Below are 22,308 nucleotides of genomic sequence, written 5' to 3' on the forward strand. Positions count from 1 at the left end.
GACAGATGTTTTGTTATGGCTGGACGTGTATAACTAAATATTAGGCTTTCCCTTCTGGCTGCTTAGGTCGAGGTCGGTTTTACATTCTTCTTCTTTCGCTTCAAAAAAAAAAACAACGCAACATATATATATATCCATCAGGGCCATCTGCATTTCCAGCCTCGCTCTTAAACGTGATTCCCTTCGACTTTGCGACCGGCGCGAGGGCCTTCTAAGTTATCGCCGTCCTTTGAAGAGCGGACCTGGTGGAAGCTGCCCCAGCCAGCGAAGTCCCACTTCTCCCCTCCGAGGACAAATGCAGCGTGGCATGTTTGACATAGCCAACGCAAGGAATAACACAGGTTGTCAGGTAAGAAGGAGCCAGCTAGGGCAATCAAGGGATGGGGGGGGGGGGGAAACTTAGTCCGGCGCGAGGCATGACTTCAATAAAATACCTCCAGCCCCACTTTTAAAAGCATTAGTCCAGGCCAAATTAAAAAGCGGAGTGCAATTAAAAGAAATCACTTTGTAAATGTTAGCATGTGGAAGTTTTCCTTTTCCCTTTCCCCCCCACCACCACCCTACACGCCTCCCTCTTCCTCCTAGCCGAACAAAGAGTGCCCCTGAGGCAGAGCTGTGCAGCTGCTGAATATTACAACATCCATGTGTTTTAAATAAGACCCCATTATAATCAAAATCATAAAAAAGCTAATGTGCCTCTGTTAAACATTTAAATGTAGCAAATCTTCGGTTACGGCCTTTGTGAGCCATTGTACGGCGTTTTGTTAAATAAATATTTAGGAGGTTTTGATTAAAAAAACAAAACAAAACAAGTGTTTCTTCTGCAAACTTAATATAATTATAAGTAGTAGTAGAAAATGTTATTTTTTACAGACATTAGCATTTTGACTGATGAATAAAGTGATTACAGTGGACTGTGAGCACACGTCAAAACCGTGTTTTATAATGCTTTCTCTCATTTATTCAAACGTGAAGCTCGGAAGGGCGATGCGCGCTATCGCTTTTGGCGCCATTTTGAATTACTGTAAACGACGTCGTTTTCTGTCGAAGCACACACAAAAAACGCCATACAAATAAAAATGGGGGAGCGACTAAAAATTAAAAAAACGAACAAAAGTTTGAAGTCGCCCAGATATGCAGTTTAAATTTTGGATCATGGACGGCTAACGCCTGGTTCACAATCGATACCGGCATGTGACAAAAGAGTTTTTTTTTTTTTTTTAAATGACAGTTTTGGTCCCACAGTTGCAAAGTCAACACACCAGATTTCACTCACCGACATTCAGATGTCAGACGGGAAATCTCGCAAAAATCTCGAGGCCACAAAATTGAGTTCAGAGCAAACCAACACGGCTGACGAGCGAAGGCGATAGTTTGCAGAATAAGAGCAAAAAAACAACACAAAACCTTTTTTGTTGTTTTTTTTCCTGGTCTTTCTTGTGGTGCGACGGCAGTTGTTTGGTCTTCGGTGTCTGCTGATTTGTCCTGACAAAGAGCTAAGACAATCCAATCTGTTCAGTATTCTTGATTTCAGTCTGGAGTGGACCGCGTCACTCTTAACACGCCACACACACAGCAGGAATATATCCTGACATTATCTTTAGAGCCATCTCTTTTATTGGAGCGCCTGTAAGATTGTCGGAGTGGGAAAATTAGGTCAAAAATAGTCACAATTATCTTTCCTTGTGAACCATGCTCTAGTTTTCAGTAGCAAAGATAGTTCGTATAAAACTTTCTATGGTTTCCAAATGTGTCGTTTTTATCAGGAAAAAACTGGGACTGGTTAAAATGTTGGGGTGAGGAAGAGAGAGAACTTGGTTTAGTTTTGCTTAACTTGCCCTCTTGGGCAGATATTTTAACTTACACTTAATATGTTTGGCACTTTTATAAGAAAACATGTTTGAAAGTGCAAACAGTGTAATGTTTTCAAAGAGCTCACACTGTTTTAAAAATAAAAGCCTTGCTTTTTCAAGCTTTATTTACTACCCAGGCAGGTTCCAAGTTCCTAATAGGCTTTAAAGTCCAGTGTGTTGGTCCCAAACCAGGTAGGAAATGTATTTATTGGGGTGTGAGGCAGAAACACACCAAGTGGAAGAAGGCCTCATAGAAAGCGCTCCCCTGTCATTCCCTTCCTCTCTCCTCAGGTTATGTGTTGTGCTCCTTGGAAAAGCTTAAGTCGCCGAGCTGAAAGAAATTCACATCTAGGGAAGTTCAAACTGGCAGCGTTGACGAAGCAATCCGTCTTCTATGTCCTACGAGAGTCGAGGGAGCCATCGCCCATCTCAGCTGAAGCAAGCAGGAGACGTTTAATGTGCGATAGTAGCTGGAAGATGTCGCTTCGACGTTTACAGCGTTCTCGGGAAAGCAGTTAGAAACAACATGAAAGGTCATAATAATGCCACGAAAAATAAGTTTGAGCCTCCATGTGAGCGGCTGCGCCCAGCGCCGCAGATGGCTACAGATGCAAGGCGGAGGAGGGGGGAGGCGAGAGGTTAATTTATAAGAAACCAGAGATAGATTCTGTGGGTCTGCTGAGCTCTGCAGTAACTACACTTCACTTAGAAGTAGCTGAGGTCGTTGTCTTCCTCCAGGACGCATGAGTTTCCATGGGAGGAATGAAGACGTCTGGCCAAATCCACTTTTCTCCTCTTATTAAAACGGATATTTCCGAGCTGTCAATTGGTGACGTCTGGGCCTGCAAAGACTCCGGCTTCCATTCACTATCTCCTTCAGCTCCCCCTCCGCCCGCCACAGCGTAGCCGGTTCACATTTGGGGGGGGTCAGGGGGGATCAGGGGCGGCTGTTGGGTGGCGGGTGGAAGGGGGCGCCAAGCCAGCACAGAGTTGGCAAAGTGCTCGCTTTTGCGGCGCACGCTAATTTACTGAGACTCAACACTGTTTCAGGTCCGCGGTGCAATTCCCACGTTCCAGCTGAGAAAATATATCATTAGTCCCTCATCGTGTAATGCTTGCCACGTTACGTTATAAAAAAAAACAAAAAAAAAAAACGACATGGATAACACAGAAGCAATTTCCAGGGTGCCTCATTTTGAGCGGCTGCACGGAATATGTAGTGGGCGTTGAGAATCTTGCAAAAAAAAAAAAAGAAGGGGGGGGGGTGCAAGATGCGGTGCTGAAAAGGCCATTTTGCTTACTAAATGCTCCTGGGTGGCTGGAAGACTAAGCATTTCCACTGCGAATGCCTCCAAATAACGTATTACAGCCATATGAGCGGAGAGCTTTACGAGCCTTCCTTGAAAGTTATATGGATTAATTAACTTTCCAGGGAAATTAAGATTCCATGCTGATTACAGTCTTGGTAATTTTATGGAGATCTGCATGAAAGATGGGTTATTCACGAGTACATTCACAGCCTCGTTGATGTTTATTTCTGCAATAAGTCTTGACAGAACAAGAAAAAGAAACTTTACTTCTCGTTTCGGGCCGAAGTGACTTCACAGAGACGGCTGATATTCGCGACTCCCTGAGAGCGACATCTGTTGCTCTGTCATTAGGCGCAGAGAGGAGGGGGGCCGTGGGGGGGGCCGGGACCGAGGAGCCTTTTTTTGGCACAGGGACCACAGTTTTCTTGGTTTTTCACTTCACAAACATTTTTACAGGCGTGACAGGCTGCGACCGAGCAGGCCGCAACAGACAGCCCTGTTACCTCAGTACAGCCAACCCCACAGGGCCACACGGGACGGCTAAATATACCGCCTCCCAGGAAGCAGCCGGGGCCAACTGTTGAGTCTGTGACCGGCTTCACCTTGTGGTTTAATTAACAAACGCGGGAGTTTGGCTGAAGCAAATTAGAGGCCGCTGGGAGCGCTTTGATTTGATGTTTCGCAGCGTGTTCCATGCGTCGCAGCTTTGACACAGAATGGCATTCCGCCATTTATTAATATGCACTTACTTGCCACTTTTTCCGGCTTCCTAGCCGAGCCTTGCGTCTTCTTAAAATGTGTTTGGCGTTCCACAGAGAGTTTGGTAGACACAGACACCTGCTGAAGATTTGTTGGATTGTACCACAGAGTGGACTGAGTTGCTCCATAGGATTAAGATCAGGTGGGGGTTTTTTTAGGCCACTGCAACAGAGTTTGAATCAGCAGTGAATCCAGTTTCATGGCATGCTATCCCACAGAAAGTATCCAACATAAACTGTAGTCGCAAGCTGCATTTCCATTGCAAATGTGCGCAAGTCTTTGTCTTTGTTGTGCTAAGGTTGAAAAAACACAATTTCACACCGTGTTTCCGTAAGAATCCAAAAAAATTGAATGAAAATCACGCGTGAATACGCTTGTTCATTAAAAATCATGGCATCTTTGGGTTTAAAGTTACATGAGATATATTTGTAATTCAGCCAAGGCGCCAGCGCTCATCACCTATCAGCCATCAGAGGAAATGTCGGTATCTTATTCAGGCATTGTAGCAACAAGCCTCTTATGCGTTGGAGCAGCTGTGCATGCAGCATTTTGAGAGAAACTTTGGTTGCCGATTTTACAGAAGAGTTGAGCTTTCGTCACCTGACCCCGCTTTAACATTCACCACGGCTTCACGTCTTTCTTCTTTGCTCCTTTGTCTCTGTGATGCTGCTCATTCACTAACGTTCTCTGAAAAACAGTGATATCGGGGTGCTGTGGTGGCGCAACCCACATTTGGAGGCCTTAGTCTTTGACGTGGCCGTCGCAGGTTCGATTCCCAGCCTGGTGACCTTTGCCGCATGTCTTCCCCTACTCTCATTACCCACTTTGCTGTCAATTCACTATCCATTAAAGGCCAGTAGAGCCAATAAAAACAAACAAAAAAATGGTGATAATTTGTGAAGTGGGGGGAAAATGTTTTTAAGTGAACAGCGAGCTAAAAATGTGTGGCAACCTTTTAATGTTTTTTGTTGTTTCTTTTTAAAACCATTTAAAAAAAACAACAAAAATAAAACTAAACCAAGTACCATTTTCCTTCCACTTCACAGCTATCCACAAAAACAAAACAAAAATCCCAATAAAACACATTATGGTTTGGGTTCAAAAGCTACGCATCCTTTTGCATGCTACTGTACAGTCAGTTTTATTCTTAATGAAGAGCGTACAATGTCATTCATGTGGCAACACTTTGACTCGGCCGACACCCAGAGGCAAATGTGCCCGACACTCTTTCTGCACCCCTCCAGTCTTCTTTCTGTAGCGTCTGGAAAGCCACATCTATCACTGGAGCGCTGACTGGGAGAGCCCATTAAAACACACAGCCCAACGAGGACTCGGCCTGTGTGTGTGTGTGTGTGTGCATCTACTAGTGGAGGAATTACAGATTCAAATAAAAAAATGTTTTCTCAGAGAATGCCAATTTTCTGTTCTGTGAAAAACACTTAAACAGTTTCCAGGGTCCTCTAAATCTCTTTAACCGGCCATGCTGAGCAGTTTTCTGGATGCTCCTCGCAAGCAACAGAGCCGCTCTGCAGATTCGATGAAAGTTATCAACAATGATTTTATATAGCTGACCATAAAAGAAAACGGACATGGAATTGCCGTCATATACGTCCATCGTATCTCTTGAATTGGCCAATAAAACAGGGACATAACTTCACGGCTAAATTGAGCTAGCTGAGGTAGCTAGTTGTGGCGTCTCGTAACGTTTTGTCTGCAACTCTTTAGCTTTGCTTCATTTTGGCCCAGTATCATTTTTAGAAATGACAAGCTGAAAACCGTGGTGTGATTTCGTCTTCGCCCCCACCCCTAATATCCCTACATAAAATAATCACCAACGCTTTTTTTTTTTTTTTACAAGGCAACGCTAAATCAACCATCCAAAAATTGTTTACAGTTCTGGCCTGATGGCAGAATGTTAAGAAGGGAACATTCTTGAACCACCCTGTAGACTACTGTCCTGAATTCACCTCAGTTCACTTCCAGTCTTAATGCAGCCAAAGTGGGTAATCCATCCCAGCGATCCCAGTTGACGCATTAATCCACACGTACCAAAAGTCGTATCTGAAGCCATTTGTCGCCAAACGGTTGCAGGCTCTGCCTAATTTTTGCCGACTTGTTAAAGACGAGCAAACTGGCCAATGCTAAACACTCAAATCTTTGTGTCTTGTAATGTCGTGTCTTCAAATTGACGACTGTTGTGGAAATTGCTTGACAGCGGAAAGACAAATAATTGATTATTTTGTATACGTTTGCAAATACATTTTGCATACGTGACATTTTGCATACCTCTGGATACCTTGTGGATAGCTGTGAAGTGGAAGGAAAATGGTACGTGGTTTGTTTTATTTTTGTTGTACCGACATTTTAGGCAGTCGGTGAAAAAAAAACACAGAAGGTCTGTTTGCAAGAGAAGTTTCTCAAGAGAATGAAAATGGGTCTCATTCCATTCAGATGAGACCAAGGCAGAACTTTTTTAAGCTTACAAGTAAAACTCTGCGTATTGGCGAAAAACCAACATCGAATATCACCCTGAACGCACCATTTCCATGATCAAACATGGCGGTGGCAGCATCATGCGTACAGGCTGGAAAAGAGCTGCGACTGCATATGAGCAAGTTTGTTCGTCGGAATGGCCCAGCTAAAGTCCGCTCCCAATTCCGATCGAGTATTTGTCGCCAGATTTCCATTCACATTCTAAATCCGTTTCTGACTGATTTTGAGTTATTTTGCTGGTTCTTAAATATGCAAAGCTGGAAGAAATACAACTCTAAAATGTCCTGTCGTACTTGCTTTAGAAGTTGGCTAAATCCTACTGACTCTGGAAACAAATGCACAGCACACATGTCCGAATTTTTATTTCTTGTGTTTTGTAAAATATTTTGAAACCCATGTATAATTTTCCAGCTATGCGCTACCTTACGTAGCTTATCGCGTAAAATCCACAGTAAAATACATCAAAGTCTGGAGTTGACGTGACAACAAGAGGTACGAATGCTTTCTCAAGGCACCGCATATTCTCCAACGAGGAACCAGAGAGGAAGATCTTTTTTTTTTTAATGATGAAAGCAAAACAGTTTTTGTTGTTGTAACCCAGGTTAACATAGCCCTCACTAAATATAAGCCTTTTCATAAAAATAGCTACAAAATGCATAAATAGAAAATAAATAAAGAAATAAATAGAGGATAAATTGGTCTTAAAATAGCTAAAAATATAAAAAATAATAATTACAGACATTATAAATGCTGTATTTCATGTTATGATATTTTATTTAGTTTAAAAACGTACAAAACAGACTTATTTTGTCAGCAGCTAAAAACGGTTAAGTGTGAGAAAAATCTCTTATTCTGAAGGGTCACGTTGACGTGTAGCCCATGTGACTTGCTCCAGCCAACCGGGTCGCTACGCTCTCTGGCGCTCGAAGAAGAAGCGGAGAGAAGGAAGAAGCCGAAGAGTTGTGCTGTGAAAGAGAGATAAGAGAAAATCGACGATTAAAAAGTACCTGCTGTCTGGAAACCTTGTTCCATTTTTGGAGGAGGAGCTTTCTGCATTTTACTTTTTACTGACTGCGTTCTAACTAACTTAAAAAGAACACTAAATAACTAAAATAGATTTAAAACAAACAGACTGTAAATTAAATAGATTTAACAGTATCGACTTGAACTTAAATAGAACTCTAACCTTGGTTTAAATAAATAGTATCCTTTAATACCTAACATTAGGTTTAAATTTCAAACAGGGATTAAATAAAATATTCTGAAAGAAACGGGGAAACTATTTTGGCTTGAATTTTGTGTCATTGTATGTCAACTGTTTGTAATATTGTTTTTACAAAACAGCATTGTTGTTTTTTCTTTTCAACAAATGATAAGCCGGGAGTTTGAACTTATTTTCTGGCCTGTGGTCATTTATACACTTACACATTTCTCTACTCCCGGAGCCGAACCTAGCGCTGGTCTTATTGTCTGTCCTATTCACCGTAAACACATCGCGAGTGTTACATTCGCTCTTGTTAAATTATTTAATTGCCACCGAAAAGCGGCGCCCTCTGACTCCGCGCCGAGGACACGATCCGCTCCCAGTAAAAAACCTCCGCGCGTCACGATAAGCCCCGCTTTGTTTCTAATACATCCAAGGGAAGAAAAGAAAAAACATTTATTAGACTAATTACATTGCCCCTGCATTAAATTTTCTTCCTGTGCTACACATGTTTTGGCAGAGTTCCCAGCATTGTGTCAAAGTGTCTCACGGCTCATGACTGCCGTGTTAAGTGCCAGGCAAGGAAAGAAGGAAGGGGGGGGAACAGGAATACAGAATAAACCAATTATGACTTGGTGCGACATATGGGCATGCGATTTTCCCATGACTAGAAGGAAACTGAAAGTCTTAAGAGGATTTAAACGCTGCTGTTGTTTTACCAGAAAGTGCGCCTTTGCAGTTTGAAAGTTGTCAAAGGTTCTTGGAAATGTAGATGTGACCAAACTATCTAGTCGAAGTTTTGACACTACGCCACCATGCATAACTCCAGAAGCAGATAATGTTGGGGGGGAAAACAAAGATCCTGCTATTGCATTAGTAAGATCTTATTCAGGCAACATTAAGCTATCTCGTCTTGGTTTAGCGGAAAGTAGGATGGTTTCCCTGACATGGCGTTGTTCAACCAATTATCCATATCCAGAGGCAGTTCAATAAAAAAATCAGCATACTTACACTCTTGACTTCTCTAAATCATGCCACTGTGTTGGGGAAAGGTTTAAATGTTCTATATTTTACCGAACATTGTTTGTGTCCTTTAGCTCGATGTTGAAAAGCGTCCGTCTTATCGCTGTGTCGCTTTTTACAGTCCTGCACTTCAGCAGGGTATGGCTTTTGTTCTTCAATGCCTCAACTTCTAGTCTTGCGTTGCACAGTAAAAAATAACTTTTATCAATAATAATAATTTAAAAAAAAAAACATGTTGGCATAGCAACACTGACTAGTTCAGGCAAAAATAAAGGATCATACTCCACTTGATTATAGGTGGCAAAGCCCAGAACCCTGCTAAACTAAGTGATGGATTTACTGTATGCATCAGTAAATCCATCTGATGGATACAATGACAATACGGAGACAATTAGGACAGCAGCAGACGCTGCTGTCCAGCATCTGTCGCAGATTCGAATCCCGACCTTTGTCGCATGTCTTCCCTCTCATTACCTACTTTCCTCTCTTAGCACTTTCTAAGAAAAGGCCACTAGAGCCTAAAAAATAAATCTTACATGTATAAAATAAGAAAGTTTGCAGGATCTAGTTTAGTTTATTATATAACTTGTATAACAGTAACAATGTTAAAAAAAAACAAAAAAAACCTGCACATGGACTAACATGTGCAGGTGAGTTAATAAAACAGTCTAATATTACAAAACATACATTAAAAATATCTATATACTGTATATATATACACTCACTGTACAACAATATAAATTACAACAATACAAATAGTGCTAAATGTCAATTATATTTGCATCTGTAGTCTGAACTGAAGCTAATTTGCTAAGTTGTTACTAAAATTGTGCAGATGAGCAGACGTGAAGCAGCGACTTCACCCACACTACAGTCTGACAGCGAGTGGAATAACCAGAGCAAATGAATTCATCATAAATAAAAATCAGAATGAAGCATTATTAGGACCTGCTGTGTCAAAGGTATGTTGAGATTTAAAAGGGAAGCAAAAATGCCTCTAACCTGCTATAAAAGAAACCGCACAACTAAGTTGCCAGTTTGGTTTATATATAAATGATGAATATGAGAATAAGAAACATCTGCGTGTTTGAGGATTTGGACAGGTGGAGTCAGAGGTCAGGTTCGTTTTCGGCTGTTTTATTACTCAATGTTAAAAACGTACAGGGCTTCAAACAGCTGAGCGTCTGTTATTTCACCACTAACATGGTTGGCTGAGGCAACTTGATATTTCTTTCTGTGGGACAGCAGCAACAGAAATGTGTCAAAAGAACGGTTACGTTTTTCCAACGGCGTTTCTCTTTCTACATTGTGAGAAAACAATATTTTAGGTTGAAGATGGCGTCTTTAAACTAAGAGGTTTTTATTCCTCTAGCAATAAAAAGAGTGGAGTTATATAACGATGAAAGTGCACGTTTCTTTTTTTTTTATCACATCTTTAAAATTATATATGCACTTATTTTGTTTCATTTGGTTTGTGTTTGCAGTTGGATCGCTGTAAAACTGAAAGCCGCTCATTAATAAGTTTATCCGTTCAATATAAATGCACTAAAAGTGTTCACACACCCCTTGACATTTTCCACACATTTTGTCACATTACAACTACGAGCTGCAATGTTTTGCATCTGACAGACAAATATAAAGAGGCAGAAAAAAAAAAAAAAAAAAACTATGCTCACATGGTTATTTAAATTTAAAAAATTCAAATCTGAGAAAGCTTGTTAAGAGAACATCAATGAACCATCAGCATCATGAAGATCCAGGATCTAAAAAAAATGTAAAAATGCAAAATTTATCTTATGAAACAGCTCTTCAGAGTTTGAACAAGAGTATTAAATCATAATTTAGATTTTTTTTTTTTTTTTGTCAGCCATCTGTGAAATGGCTGAAAATAGGCCTTGGTAATGTAGAGCTACTGAGCAAATTAAGACAAAAATGTACGTTATATTTGAAATGGCATTAGATTATTCATAGGAAACAAATCTGCGCAGGGCAAAAAGTAAAACATTAAAATAAAAAGTGGAATTAACCGGTAACATAAAAGCAAACATCCTAAGCTAACACGGCTCTTTGCTGAAGCATAGTTTTGGTTTCAGCATTTTTGACTTCACACAACTTCAGTGAAGTTCACAGATTTTGGGGGGGGAGTGCAAAAGGTTGAATTACACTTGTTTTTATCCTCATTTTAACTGCAAACATGTCACAGCAGGTCGATAGTTCAAAAGATTTCTGCTCAGTTGTTACATCCACTGCACGTTGCTTTAAAGAGGGAAGAAAGAAAACAGCCACATTTCCAAATGCACCACTGGTTTTTTTTTTTAATGAATTGAAACTTTTGAGCCACTCGCCTTCGCAATTCTTTTTGAAATACTTCCCTTCTGCTCGGCCGACCGACGTTGCAACAGACACCCAAGTCGGTATAAATACCAGCACTCTGCTCACATTCAGACATCGAGGTCGAAGCGACTCAACTTTGGGTTTCTGAAGCTCCAGCCGGAAAAACGACACTCTGAAAAATGAAGGCGCTCACTCTTGCCGTTGCCGTGGCCGTCGTGGTGGCAATCATCGGGGTTCAGGAGAGCTCTGCCGATCTGGTGATTGAGGTGAGGGCTTCATCGACACCGATTTGTAGTTTGTATTACTGATGACGTTTGGTGTACATTAACAAAACTCTTTTACAGGGACCTGAACTGATGGACGGATTGACCAACGGCAACCCAGCTGCTGCTGGTCAAGACAACCCAGAGGACTCCTGGAAGGTAAGCTGAATAAAGTACAGTCAGTCTGACTATAGACAGATTTAGATGTCAAATTATTGATAAGGTTCTCTTTTTTGCTTTTCGAAGTATGATTCTTTTCTTTATTTGCACTTGAACATGTTGAAAATGACGTCTACCGTCCTAAATATTTTAAAAAACTGCCTTTATTGGCCTTACAGCTGCATTTTATATATCAATATCATGGCTTTGTTTGTGAGTTTCTTATTTGTAACACTAGTAGTTGGGAGGCGCGTTATTAAATAGGTCGTGGATTTTCAATTGATTTATTCTTTTAAATGACACTTGTTTTATGTCCCTACACAGATGCCGTACACCTCATTCCAGAGGCGCGCCCGTGGCTGCCGTTTCTGCTGCGGCTGCTGCCCCAACATGAGAGGCTGCGGCATCTGCTGCAGATTCTGAGAAGCCAGAAGAAAACTTTCAACTACAGCTAAAAAAAAAATAAAAAATCACTTCTCTACATTCGCTCATTTAGATGTAGTTGAATATCGCGTTACTTTTTGAAGGATGTGAGTGGATTTCATCTTTTCATCCATATCGCTTGTGGAAACACGCAGACGTTTCCTGCAAAAAATACAAATCGCTGCAGAAGGTGCTGATTTGAGCAGAGGTGTGATATTTTTTTTTGCCGTAATAAATGTTACCCCTCGATACGTTTCTTCGTGTGTGTGCTTCTTCGGGTTTGGCTTTGCTGGCGGGTTGCTAACTTGTTGCTAAGTTGCAAAAATAAAACCTCTTGAAAATCTGCTTTTATGCCAGACACTGCAGCACACCTTCAGGGGTTTAGTGGCTGTTTTTGAACATAACAAAATTATGAATTTTTATACCTACATCTTAATTCATCTATGGAACTACAATAATCTCAACAACCATTTCATTTTCGTTTCTAAGCTTACTTCTTCCCAAACTAAATATCTGCATATTTACTGCTGTCGATTGCATTCCACTGTAGCTGTAATTCACATAAGATTCTGCATCTATTTAGCAAATTGTAATTCTCATTCACAACATTTAACTTCTGTTATAGTCGGGCTCATTTAGATTTTTCAGTACTTTTTAAACAAAACTAAAGTTCCTCAAAGCTCAGAGATTTTCCAAGCAGGGCAAAATTTTCTCTTTTTAATAAGCTCCTCTCATGGATCTTCCTCAGTAAAGATAAATCTGTAGTAATTACATGATCATGTGAGGGTAGCGTATACAAAAACTTTACTTAAGTAGGAGTTGTGCTACTTCAACATATTTTTACTCAAAAGTAAAAAGAAACTGTCCAAAAATTGCTCAAGAATAAAAAAGTGTTTTTTTTAAAAAGGCTTCTCAAGTAGCGAGTAAGTGGATGAGATAATCTGATTTAACATTTTAAAATGTCGTTAGACAAATAAACCAACGATGTTAAATTATTAATTGTGCTATTTTGAAGTCTAAAATAAAAAAAACAATAATAATGTATAAAAAATAAATAACCTGATTGCCAAACAACAGATCAAGGCACGAGAAACACTTTCCCAACTCTTTAAAAGAACGAAACGAAACAAAAAAACTTAAACGAAACTTGTATGAGTTGGTAACGCAAGTTTACTAGGAAGAGAGAAATATAAAGGAAGAAAATATCGTTAGAATAACAAAACAAACAATAAATCTCACTTTAACTCAAACTGTAGCTGATTGCATCTCACGCATTTCTTGTTTTTCCTTCATTCAGCTGAGTGGATAGCGTATCCAGAAGTTTTACTCGAGTAAGGGTAGTGATACTTTATAAAAATATTACTCAAGTAAAAGTAAAACGTACAGTGTCGTAAAAATGACCAAAGGTACTGTTTCTCACCCCCAAAACGTTACTTAAGTAAAAGTAAATAATGACTATCCACCCATGTGTTTGGGACATTGTAAAGTCGGACATTATTGATGTTGTTTGGGGTCAACGTCAAACAGGTACAGCGAGTGAAACAGAAAGTCTTAGTCTAAGAAGGCTTTCTGTTGCATTTAAGTCATTGTAATTTTTTTTTTCTTAGCTTTAATCCTACTTTGTCATCGGGAACTTCAATTTTTCACCTCTAAATCGGTGGGAGATTGATAAGGGACGCCACAAAGCGCAAAAAAGACCGATGCAGAACAACAAATCTTTAAAGCTATGATGGAAATACTTGAGGATGATGAACTCTAACTTCCACAGAAGATGACTTTAGCAAATCAGTAACATAAAGGCACAAACAGCTGGTTAAAGGTTAGATGAGGCTTTCTTTACTGGCAACAATGATGAAAAACAAGAAAAGGAAACAGGTCTGCAAGTCAATAGGCCAATTGCAACAGCATAACATGAAGTCAGGATTTTCAATATGTCGCGGAAGATGCGTCTGTAAAGAAGGCCGCAACGCTTTAAATATCACAAACGCGGGTTCAGAAACAATCAGCCAAACCGACCCTTAACCCGGACAATTCTCTGTCCCACTGATTCAACAGGGTGGCAGAAACATTATTTGAGAAAGTTTTTGGTTACACTGAACTAATAACTAATCGTATCTTTTCTCTAACTCAGCAATTTAACGAGGGCGTCAAAACCGACACCGTTAAAGTCAGAAGGACATTGAAAGCCGGCAGAAAAGATTACGTTTACGCAGGAAGCGAAGTCAACATTTCAAAGCGCTAAACCGACTCCAGCTGAAACAAAACGTGTTGGCCTGATGAGATGCTCTGTGTGGACGGGCCTGACTGTACGTACAAACTGTTCAACTCTGACTAATTGAGATTTCACAATTTCTCCATTAAATTACAGTTTGAAAAGCACAAAATGACCCAATCGCATCTTTGATTTTGTTGGCGTGGACTTAGACATTTTCAAAAGCAGCAATTCCTTCTTAGGATGAAGAATTTTCATCCTAAGTGAGTGAATGTATGACTCACTTGTGACTATATGGAAATGTGAAAGGACTGGAGTTTGTTTTCTAAACATGGAGACAACAACGAAAAGCAAGTCTGCAAAAGACGGGTAAATGATTCTTTTTCTAACAAACAAATAGCGCAATTATCAAGTTGTAGAACAGATTTCTTCATGTCTTAAGGAAAACAAGCCGAATCCCAGCACACGTCGTCACATAGAACACTGTGTGCTGATAATGATAACATGCCTGTAATTTGCAGCAGCGGCTGCACTGAAACACAAAGTGAAGCTGGGTTTCCTTCAGTGGCGCAATATCTCTGTCCTTTTTTTTTTGGTGTTCCACAACTCTGATACAAGAAAACATATTTACCCTACAAGCAAAAATGATAATTCACCTCGTTGACACAAATAAAAGGAAGATGAATTATCAAAGTGATGTTTGTGGGGGTTTTTTGGCTTGTGATTTTTAAAAAATTTTTTATTGGTTTTATCGCTCTGCCGTAGTAGCTCTTCTTGTCGGGTCTATGTTGCCAGTTTGGAAAGGAGTTCCCTTTTCTAAATAGCTTATTTTGTTCAGTGTCTGCGTGTTTGTTTGGATTATTCTCATTTCTGCTTTATTTCAGTCGGAGTCGTAAGTCTAGACATGCAAGTTTGTTTTTTCTTCCGTCTAGTTTTGTAGTTTATTCTTAAGATTCGACTGTTTTTATTGTTTCTCGTCGTCACTCCCGTCAAGTTCTAGAGTTAGTATCTTGGGTTTCGTCCTTCATTACTTAGTGCTACTCATTTTAGTCCTCGTGTTTAGTTTCTTAGTGTTCTTATATACTTCTATTAATTTGATTAGATCACCGTTTCTCCTATTGATTCCAGTTTCTGTTCAAAGTCAGCTCAGCTTACCCGACACGTTCCCCATCGGAGCTGTTCCTCATGTTATTGTTAGTTTACCAGGTTTACGTGGTAAACTATTAATCCCATTGATAATAAATCACTTTAGCGGACGCCTGCACACAGCCTCTGCAAGAACTTTCATTACATTTGTGTGCGTGTGTCGGTCTGACGAAAACCCTGAAGATTACATCATCAGCAGACTGTAGAGCGGTACGCTGCGTCTCATGCAGAAGAATAAAAATTATGCAACATCTAGAAGAATGCTTTTCTGAACTACTGAACATGTAAACTGACTCGCTTACTGAAAGCAGAGACGAAACGCACAAACTGTCTCTACTGTGGCTCAGATTTCTCAACATTTAGCAGATCCACTTCTGCCTTTTAGAAGTGAAAAGAACTTTTATAATAAATCTATAAAACGATGAAGGAATAACTTTCTGTTCTTTTAAACAAATTCAAACTTTCTGCATATTGCTCATCTCTCCCCTACAGTGGGAAATGCCGAGCTGATCCCATAACTTGCTCCAGGTTGTGATGCAACAGCTGCTCTAGTGGGTATAAATACCAGCACCTTCCCTACGTCCCGTCATCAGGCAGGAGGAATAAAGAGCCGACATCAAGGTCAGAGCAAATCCTTCAGATTTTAAGTACGTCACCCAGTCAAGATGAAGATGTTCCCCATCGCCGTCGTGGCGTTCATCCGTGTTCAGGAGAGCGACGCTGTTCCAGCTGCTGAGGTAAGAGCTTCATCTGAGCCTTACACCGTTGAAATGTTACCATGTTGATTCTAGATGTACTGAATGAACTGTTTAACAGAGCTCTGATCTGGTGGAGCTGCAGACGGATTACGGCGTACTCGTTTTGGATCAAGATATACCCGAGGACGCAATGGATGTAAGGGTTAACTGGATAGATGAACGAATGGGAGTATTTATGAAGGGATTTTTCTTAATTCACTTGTGGGCCAAGGAAGGGAGATGTGGGGGATGTTAATGAAACCCTCTCCTTGTGTCCCTCAGACGCCGTACGAATCAGTCCAGCTGCGCGGTCGCCGTCGTTTCTGCTGCGGCCCCAACATGGTTGGCTGTGGAACCTGCTGCAAGTTCTGAGGACGTCCTGCTGCCGCCGTAGCAACAACATGAACGTATAAAAAGCAACACAGCATACTTATTGCACAAGTTTTCAACCTGTTAGCACATTTTCACAAGGTGTCAGAGGATTATGTGTGATTGCAACACAAGGTATTTATTTTTACTTAATCTCTTTGTTTGAGATGAGCTGATATTACAATTGTATTTGAAAACAATCGATTTATTTATTTATCACAATAAATGATATCAAACTTCCCTAATCTTCTGTGTCTTTAAGGGCGGTGGTGGATTTAACATGTTTTTTTGTCATCTTTTTATTCGTGGAATCCGTTCTCATTTGGAAACATTTTAGAATGTCAAGTTTTTTGAATTACAGAAATCAGAGACCTGCGTTAAAGAATGTGGGGGGGAAAAAAATTACTATTTCACGCTTAGCAGAATTTCTGGTAAATAAAGTATACAGGAACTAATATAAATCATCATTGAGGATTTAGTCGTCAAATTATGTGATAATAATCAGTTCAAAAACACTTAATTACTTCATTTCAAAAACTTCATTTGTCCAAGTATCTTCAAAGAACCAATGTTAATGGGCAGAAAGGATCTTTTGGCAGCAGTCAGTGTTCCAACAAACCTGAAGAGGCCTCTGACTGAAAACTGTTACTCAAAACAAAATTGTCAGGATTTCTGAAGCAAAACTATTATTAAAGGTAGAACGCCGACTCACAACCTGCCTTGAACCTGGACCTTGTTGAATTGAAACTTTAAATTTTGTTTATTTACTTTTAGGAAAGTATTGTTTGTGTGCCTTCATTTTTGCTTCTGAGGATTAGGTGACAAATACTCTCGTTTTGAGAGAGTATTTGTCTCTCTTTATAAAGAGATTTTCATAAAGTGTAAAAGCTGACTTGCACCATCAGCTTTTACATAGAGAGGCCTTTCCAAATCAAGTCCAATCAACCGAATTTACCACAGGGGGACTCCATTTGATTACTTCTAATGGGAGGCGTCTATGAAACAACTACACACAAAAAAAATAAACAGAATTGATTACATTATTTCCTCATTTTCCCCCCAAAAAAACTCAATTCACGTCTTGCTTATGTAACAAGGGGGAAGAACCAGATTGTGACAGAGGACTTGGCCTTAAAGCCAACTGGTAGACGTCTTAAATCTCATCAAATATCATTTTAAAATATGAACTAACCGTTTGGTTCTGCGGTGCCTGTGCTACAACTCCAGCCCTTCAGCACAACCTATTAATTTAACCGAAAGCATCTAAAAAAAAAAAAAAAAAAGCACCCAGGTGAGAGCAAAATATGCAACATCAGCAATCTGTAATACCAAAAAGAACAGTAAAGTGTCTGCCGACAATAATAAAACCACTTAAGGCAAGATGAAAAACTGTTACCTTAATCAGCCACAACAGCGTACCCTCAGATGCTGCAGTAAAGAACCGCTGAAATGCATATTAAAAAAGCAATTAGAAAGCACGTCAGAAAGAGAGTAGCAACAATATAAAAAGCGACCCAACATTACAGAGAACCAAACACAGGTGACGACAAAAATCCATTTATCCTACCAGCAGCACAAATGTGCAGGATTTAAATGTTGGCGGCGCCAGATCCAACAATGGACCCGACTCTCTAAACCTGGCGGGCACACCTGGTGCCTACATACACACTGATGAGCCCGACAAACGCTGCGAACGGAAGTGAAGGTGGGGGAAACGGGGCATGATGCATTCAAGGGCCAGAAACGGGTGGGAATTTAAAGCCATTTTATGTAAACACTGTTCTCAACCTAATGCACCACCCGGTTCCACTCATATGGTTCCACTTTCCTCTTTATTTTGCTTAATACACTTTAGAATTTCTGTATTTACTTTTTTTAAATGACTTTTAAAAAAAAACAAAAAAAACATGCTAGACATTAATTAATCATTTTTGCAAATCAAAAAGGAGATAGTTGTGTCCTCCACACTGAGAACATGAAGTTTTGAATCAGGGGGAGTCTTGGCGTTCGCCAAAAAAGAAAACCTACAGAAATGAATACTTGCTGTTCCAATGCGGTACAGAGTAAAACAGAAGATCTTTCATAAATAATTTAGTTTAATTACATTGTTTATACTGAGACACCACCAACAAGTGGAGCTTAAAAGCAATAATTAAATATCAACATTTGTAAATTTACCTGCTGATTTACTTGTTTTTAACATTTCAAGATAAAGTCATAAAACTGTCATGACTGATGAGATGCTCTGAAAAAAGATTTCATAAAACCTGGAACATCTGTCATGATTTTTTTATTTTTCAATAAACCTACAACAGAGGTCCAGGAATATTGAAATCTTGACATTGGTTTTTGTATGGTCTAAATGTACATTTTTAACACATTTCTTGCTACATACCTTGTCAGTGACAGTATTTACGGGGAGGTTGGTTGTTTGTTGGGTGGGGTTTATTTTATTTTTTTTATTTATTTTTTTCCTTGTTGGAATTGTGATTAGGCTTTTCACATAAAAATGTGAAAAGCCTAATAAATATACTAAACACCAAACTGTCATCAACTTTGTTGCTTCCAGACATTCTCACTTCATCTTTTCTTTCTTCAGTATCCAACAGAAAATGGATTTTCATACATAATTCACACACTAGTAGTTGCTAAATCTGGTTAAATATTCATCGGGCAGCCTAAATGCTTTGACTGATATTTGGGGCCGTTTTCTCGGTCAGCACTTGAAAGATCACCGTCGGAATATTGTGGACCAATTTCACTTTGGCCACAAAGCAACACGTCCAATCATGCGCCTTAAGCTCGCAAATATTTTGGAGTCGTCGTCAGAGACGGAGGAACCCGACTCCCCTCCCCGTGCGCCGTGCGGCTACGCGGACAGACTGTTCTCCCTCGGATTAGAACGTTCTCAGTCGCGCCCTCTCATCCCCCGAAACAACAACAACCACGATGAACAAATTAAAGCTTCTGGGCCGGAAATCTCCGCTTTGCGGGAAACGGCTCGGATTTATCGTCTCATTTTCAAAGATAACAAATCACAGACGTTTTATTTTCTTGCTTCCCCTTTTTGAAGAAATGCGTAAAAAGAAAAAAAAAACTCGGTTTACAGGTAAGAACATCCAGAAAACATTTTTTGCTGCCCTCCATCCACGTCCTGCCATTGAACACTGGGGGGGGGGGGGGGGGGAAACACAAAGCTGCTGCAGTAAATACTGTCCCAAGTATAAATACCAGCTGATTTCTCACATTCAATCATCAGCCTGACATAAAGGCCAGAGTGAATCTGTTGGATTCAAATGTCCAAATACTCATAGACAACAACTCTGTTTCAAATGGAAATGAATTCTTAGCATGCAGTTTGTTTCCTTAAATCTGTTTGTTCAATCGGGATAATAGATAATAAAAATGTTTACGTCGTTTTTAGTTTGACTTCACTAATTTCCCCAGCAGCCTGTGAATTAAAACCAGGAGTTTTTAAGGTTCCCGCAGCATCAGAGGATCCTCTCTAAGTGACGAGTCGCCGGGCGTGACACAAAATGTCGGCGCCACAACGTTGACAGACTTCGCTTGCTCAGAGGATTTCACCGGAAATGGCCGACTCACAAGAAAGGTGCTAGAGCGGCCTAGTCAAACTCTGGACTTAAATGTTACGTAAGTTTGCGTGGTAATCTAAAACAGAAAAAAAATCTGAAACAGAAGACACTTATCCACAAAGACCTGCGCCACTTAAAGCCAGTTTAATCAGGTTATAATTTGCTGCAGTTGTACTAACCTGTAACTAACTAACATAACTAATAACTCCCAACTTCATGATGATGAACGCACGCACGAGACGGTAGGTAAGTAGAAACAACGTGTAAGCAGAAAAATAATACATTTTATCATTGAAGCAAAGCTTTTATCATAAAGCATCAAAGTGTAGCTACAGTTTGTACTGCTTTTTTTTATTTTGTCATAATGGCGTACATGAGGAGAGAGACTGTGCTGTCTATTTTATGACGTTTCCATCAAACAGACATATTCACCAAATCTGTCGTTTTTGTTCCTCTGCACCTTTTTGAACCATAAGACGTTTATCTCTGCAACACGAAACTAAAAGATGTTTCTTTTTATTTGGCACATGTAAACGTTTGGTTTCAGCTGTATGTAAAAAAAAACCCAACACTTTACGCCCCAGTACTTGTTAGAAACAACTTCCTGCCATGAATGTGTCTAGAAGCTTCTTGAGAAGAAAAAAATAGAGACATTTGTTTTCACTCCTTGGGGTTTTTTTTTGGGGTTTCTTTTCATCGACAGAAAGACTTAACTCGCCAAAATGCCATCTTTGTACAACTCACGCTACATTGTTAGGTAAACATTTTACAAACTTTGCTAAACTTGCCTTTGAATTGAAGCAACATTACACACCTGACTTGGCTTCTGTGTCAGGGGGTTTCTCAGCGGGTCAAGAATGTCCTGACTTTCCTCTCCGTTCCAATCAAAGGAAAATGAGAAGCTGAAACGTTTGTGGAGGAAAGCCACGGTTTATTTTATGGACACTAATAAACATATCATTAGTGCATGACTAAGCTGCAGGTTTGTTTGCTGTGTGTTGTTTTAAACTGGAAAAATGACCAAAGCTGACAGCTTTCACAAACTAAATCTACAAATATTTCGAAATATCCCATTTCTATCCCAAATATCCGACTGTGGGGAATTCCCAGGGTGACGAGGCAACAGCTGCATCCTTGTGAATATAAATAGGAGCACTTTCCTCACACTCCATCAATAGAGGGAATTCAAGGATTGATGTCAAGATCAGAAGCAAATCTATTACATCTACAGTACAGACCAAAAGTTTGGACACACCTTTTAATTCAATGAGTTTCCTTTATTTTCATGACTATTGACATTGTAGATTCACACTGAAGGCATCAAAACTATGAATAACACATGTGGAAATATGCACTAAACAAAAAAGTGTAAAACAACTGAAAATAGCCCTTATATTCTAGTTTCTTAAAAGTAGCAACCTTTTGCTGTGATTACTGCTTTGCACACACTCTGCATTTTCTTGATGAGCTTCAAGAGGTAGTCACCTGAAATGGTTTTCACTTCATAGGTGTGCCCTGTCAGGTTAATAAGTGGTGATTAGTCATGAAAATAAAGAAAACCCATTGAATTAGAAGGTGTGTCCAAACTTCTGGTCTGTACTGTAGATCTGTCCAGCTCTCTGTAGCATGAAGACGTTCGCCGTCGCGGCCACCGTTTCCCTCCTGCTTCCTTCTCTCTGTGTTCATGAGAACTCTGCCGTCCCTGTCGATGAGGTGAGAGCTTCATCTGAAAACACATTTATCCATTTATTTATCCATTTAGATTTTACACACGCAGGCTCATCTTTTCCTGAATTCGTTATGGAATCTGATCTATTTGTGTACTAAGTGTGCATGAAAGCTTGGTGGGGAAACATTTTGAGCATGATGAAAGTCATGACTCTAAACTAGAAGGTGAAAAAAAAAAAAAAAATGTAACCATTCTTCATGTGGCGTGTGAGCAGCTACAAGCTGACTTCAAAACTGTAACGTTCAAATAATCTACAATGTAATAGAATAGCGTAGACGTTTGACCCAGTTTCCACAGTTACAGGGTGGTAAATGTAAGGCACAGGTACATGCAATGGGAACGGTTGCCTTTAAGTTTGTACAAATTACGTTCCCAGATTCAACAAAAACTAAAAGTCAATCGCCTACCTGTAGTTACAGTTACACCTATTTGAATCTTTTTGTGGATTTTTACCTTTTGAACATTAGTGCATAAATATCAATCTCTGAACAAAATGGGTCTATTGTATTAGAACTGGGCTTTGGTCCCATAAGACTCATTGGTTTCCAGAAGGTTAGCAATGATGCTAGACACACACACGCACATCCTTGTACTTTTATGCAAAATGAGAACTTTGTATTGACTTCCATTCATCTTAGTCACTGTATTTATGCCTAATTCAGAAATGTTCCCTAACCCTAACTATTACTAGTCTATTCCCA

At 39.8% G+C, this 22,308-nt stretch overlaps 2 protein-coding genes across 2 annotated transcripts; both read left to right on the top strand.

The window, feature by feature from the left end:
* Positions 1-11,061: 11,061 nt before the first annotated feature.
* LOC116714961 (hepcidin-like) lies at positions 11,062-12,072 on the top strand. The gene is made up of 3 exons (XM_032555785.1): positions 11,062-11,242; positions 11,321-11,398; positions 11,723-12,072. The coding sequence occupies exons 1-3, from the start codon at positions 11,156-11,158 to the stop codon at positions 11,819-11,821; spliced, it is 264 nt and encodes an 87-aa protein (XP_032411676.1). The 5' UTR covers positions 11,062-11,155; the 3' UTR covers positions 11,822-12,072.
* A 3,677-nt stretch (positions 12,073-15,749) lies between these two features.
* On the top strand, positions 15,750-16,525 carry LOC116717761 (hepcidin-like). Its single transcript, XM_032559358.1, has 3 exons — positions 15,750-15,916; positions 15,996-16,073; positions 16,199-16,525. The coding sequence occupies exons 1-3, from the start codon at positions 15,845-15,847 to the stop codon at positions 16,286-16,288; spliced, it is 240 nt and encodes a 79-aa protein (XP_032415249.1). The 5' UTR covers positions 15,750-15,844; the 3' UTR covers positions 16,289-16,525.
* The last annotated feature ends 5,783 nt before the right edge of the window (positions 16,526-22,308 follow it).

Source organism: Xiphophorus hellerii, chromosome 3 (genome assembly GCF_003331165.1).
Source record: "Xiphophorus hellerii strain 12219 chromosome 3, Xiphophorus_hellerii-4.1, whole genome shotgun sequence".
Taxonomy (NCBI): Eukaryota; Metazoa; Chordata; class Actinopteri; order Cyprinodontiformes; family Poeciliidae; genus Xiphophorus; species Xiphophorus hellerii.

Coding starts and splice junctions, on each gene's coding strand:
- LOC116714961 (XM_032555785.1), top strand. CDS start 11,156: ATGAAGGCGCTCACTCTTGCCGTTGCCGTGGCCGTCGTGGTGGCAATC. Junction 11,243..11,320: donor CTGCCGATCTGGTGATTGAG/GTGAGGGCTTCA, acceptor ACTCTTTTACAG/GGACCTGAACTGATGGACGG. Junction 11,399..11,722: donor ACCCAGAGGACTCCTGGAAG/GTAAGCTGAATA, acceptor GTCCCTACACAG/ATGCCGTACACCTCATTCCA.
- LOC116717761 (XM_032559358.1), top strand. CDS start 15,845: ATGAAGATGTTCCCCATCGCCGTCGTGGCGTTCATCCGTGTTCAGGAG. Junction 15,917..15,995: donor ACGCTGTTCCAGCTGCTGAG/GTAAGAGCTTCA, acceptor ACTGTTTAACAG/AGCTCTGATCTGGTGGAGCT. Junction 16,074..16,198: donor TACCCGAGGACGCAATGGAT/GTAAGGGTTAAC, acceptor TGTGTCCCTCAG/ACGCCGTACGAATCAGTCCA.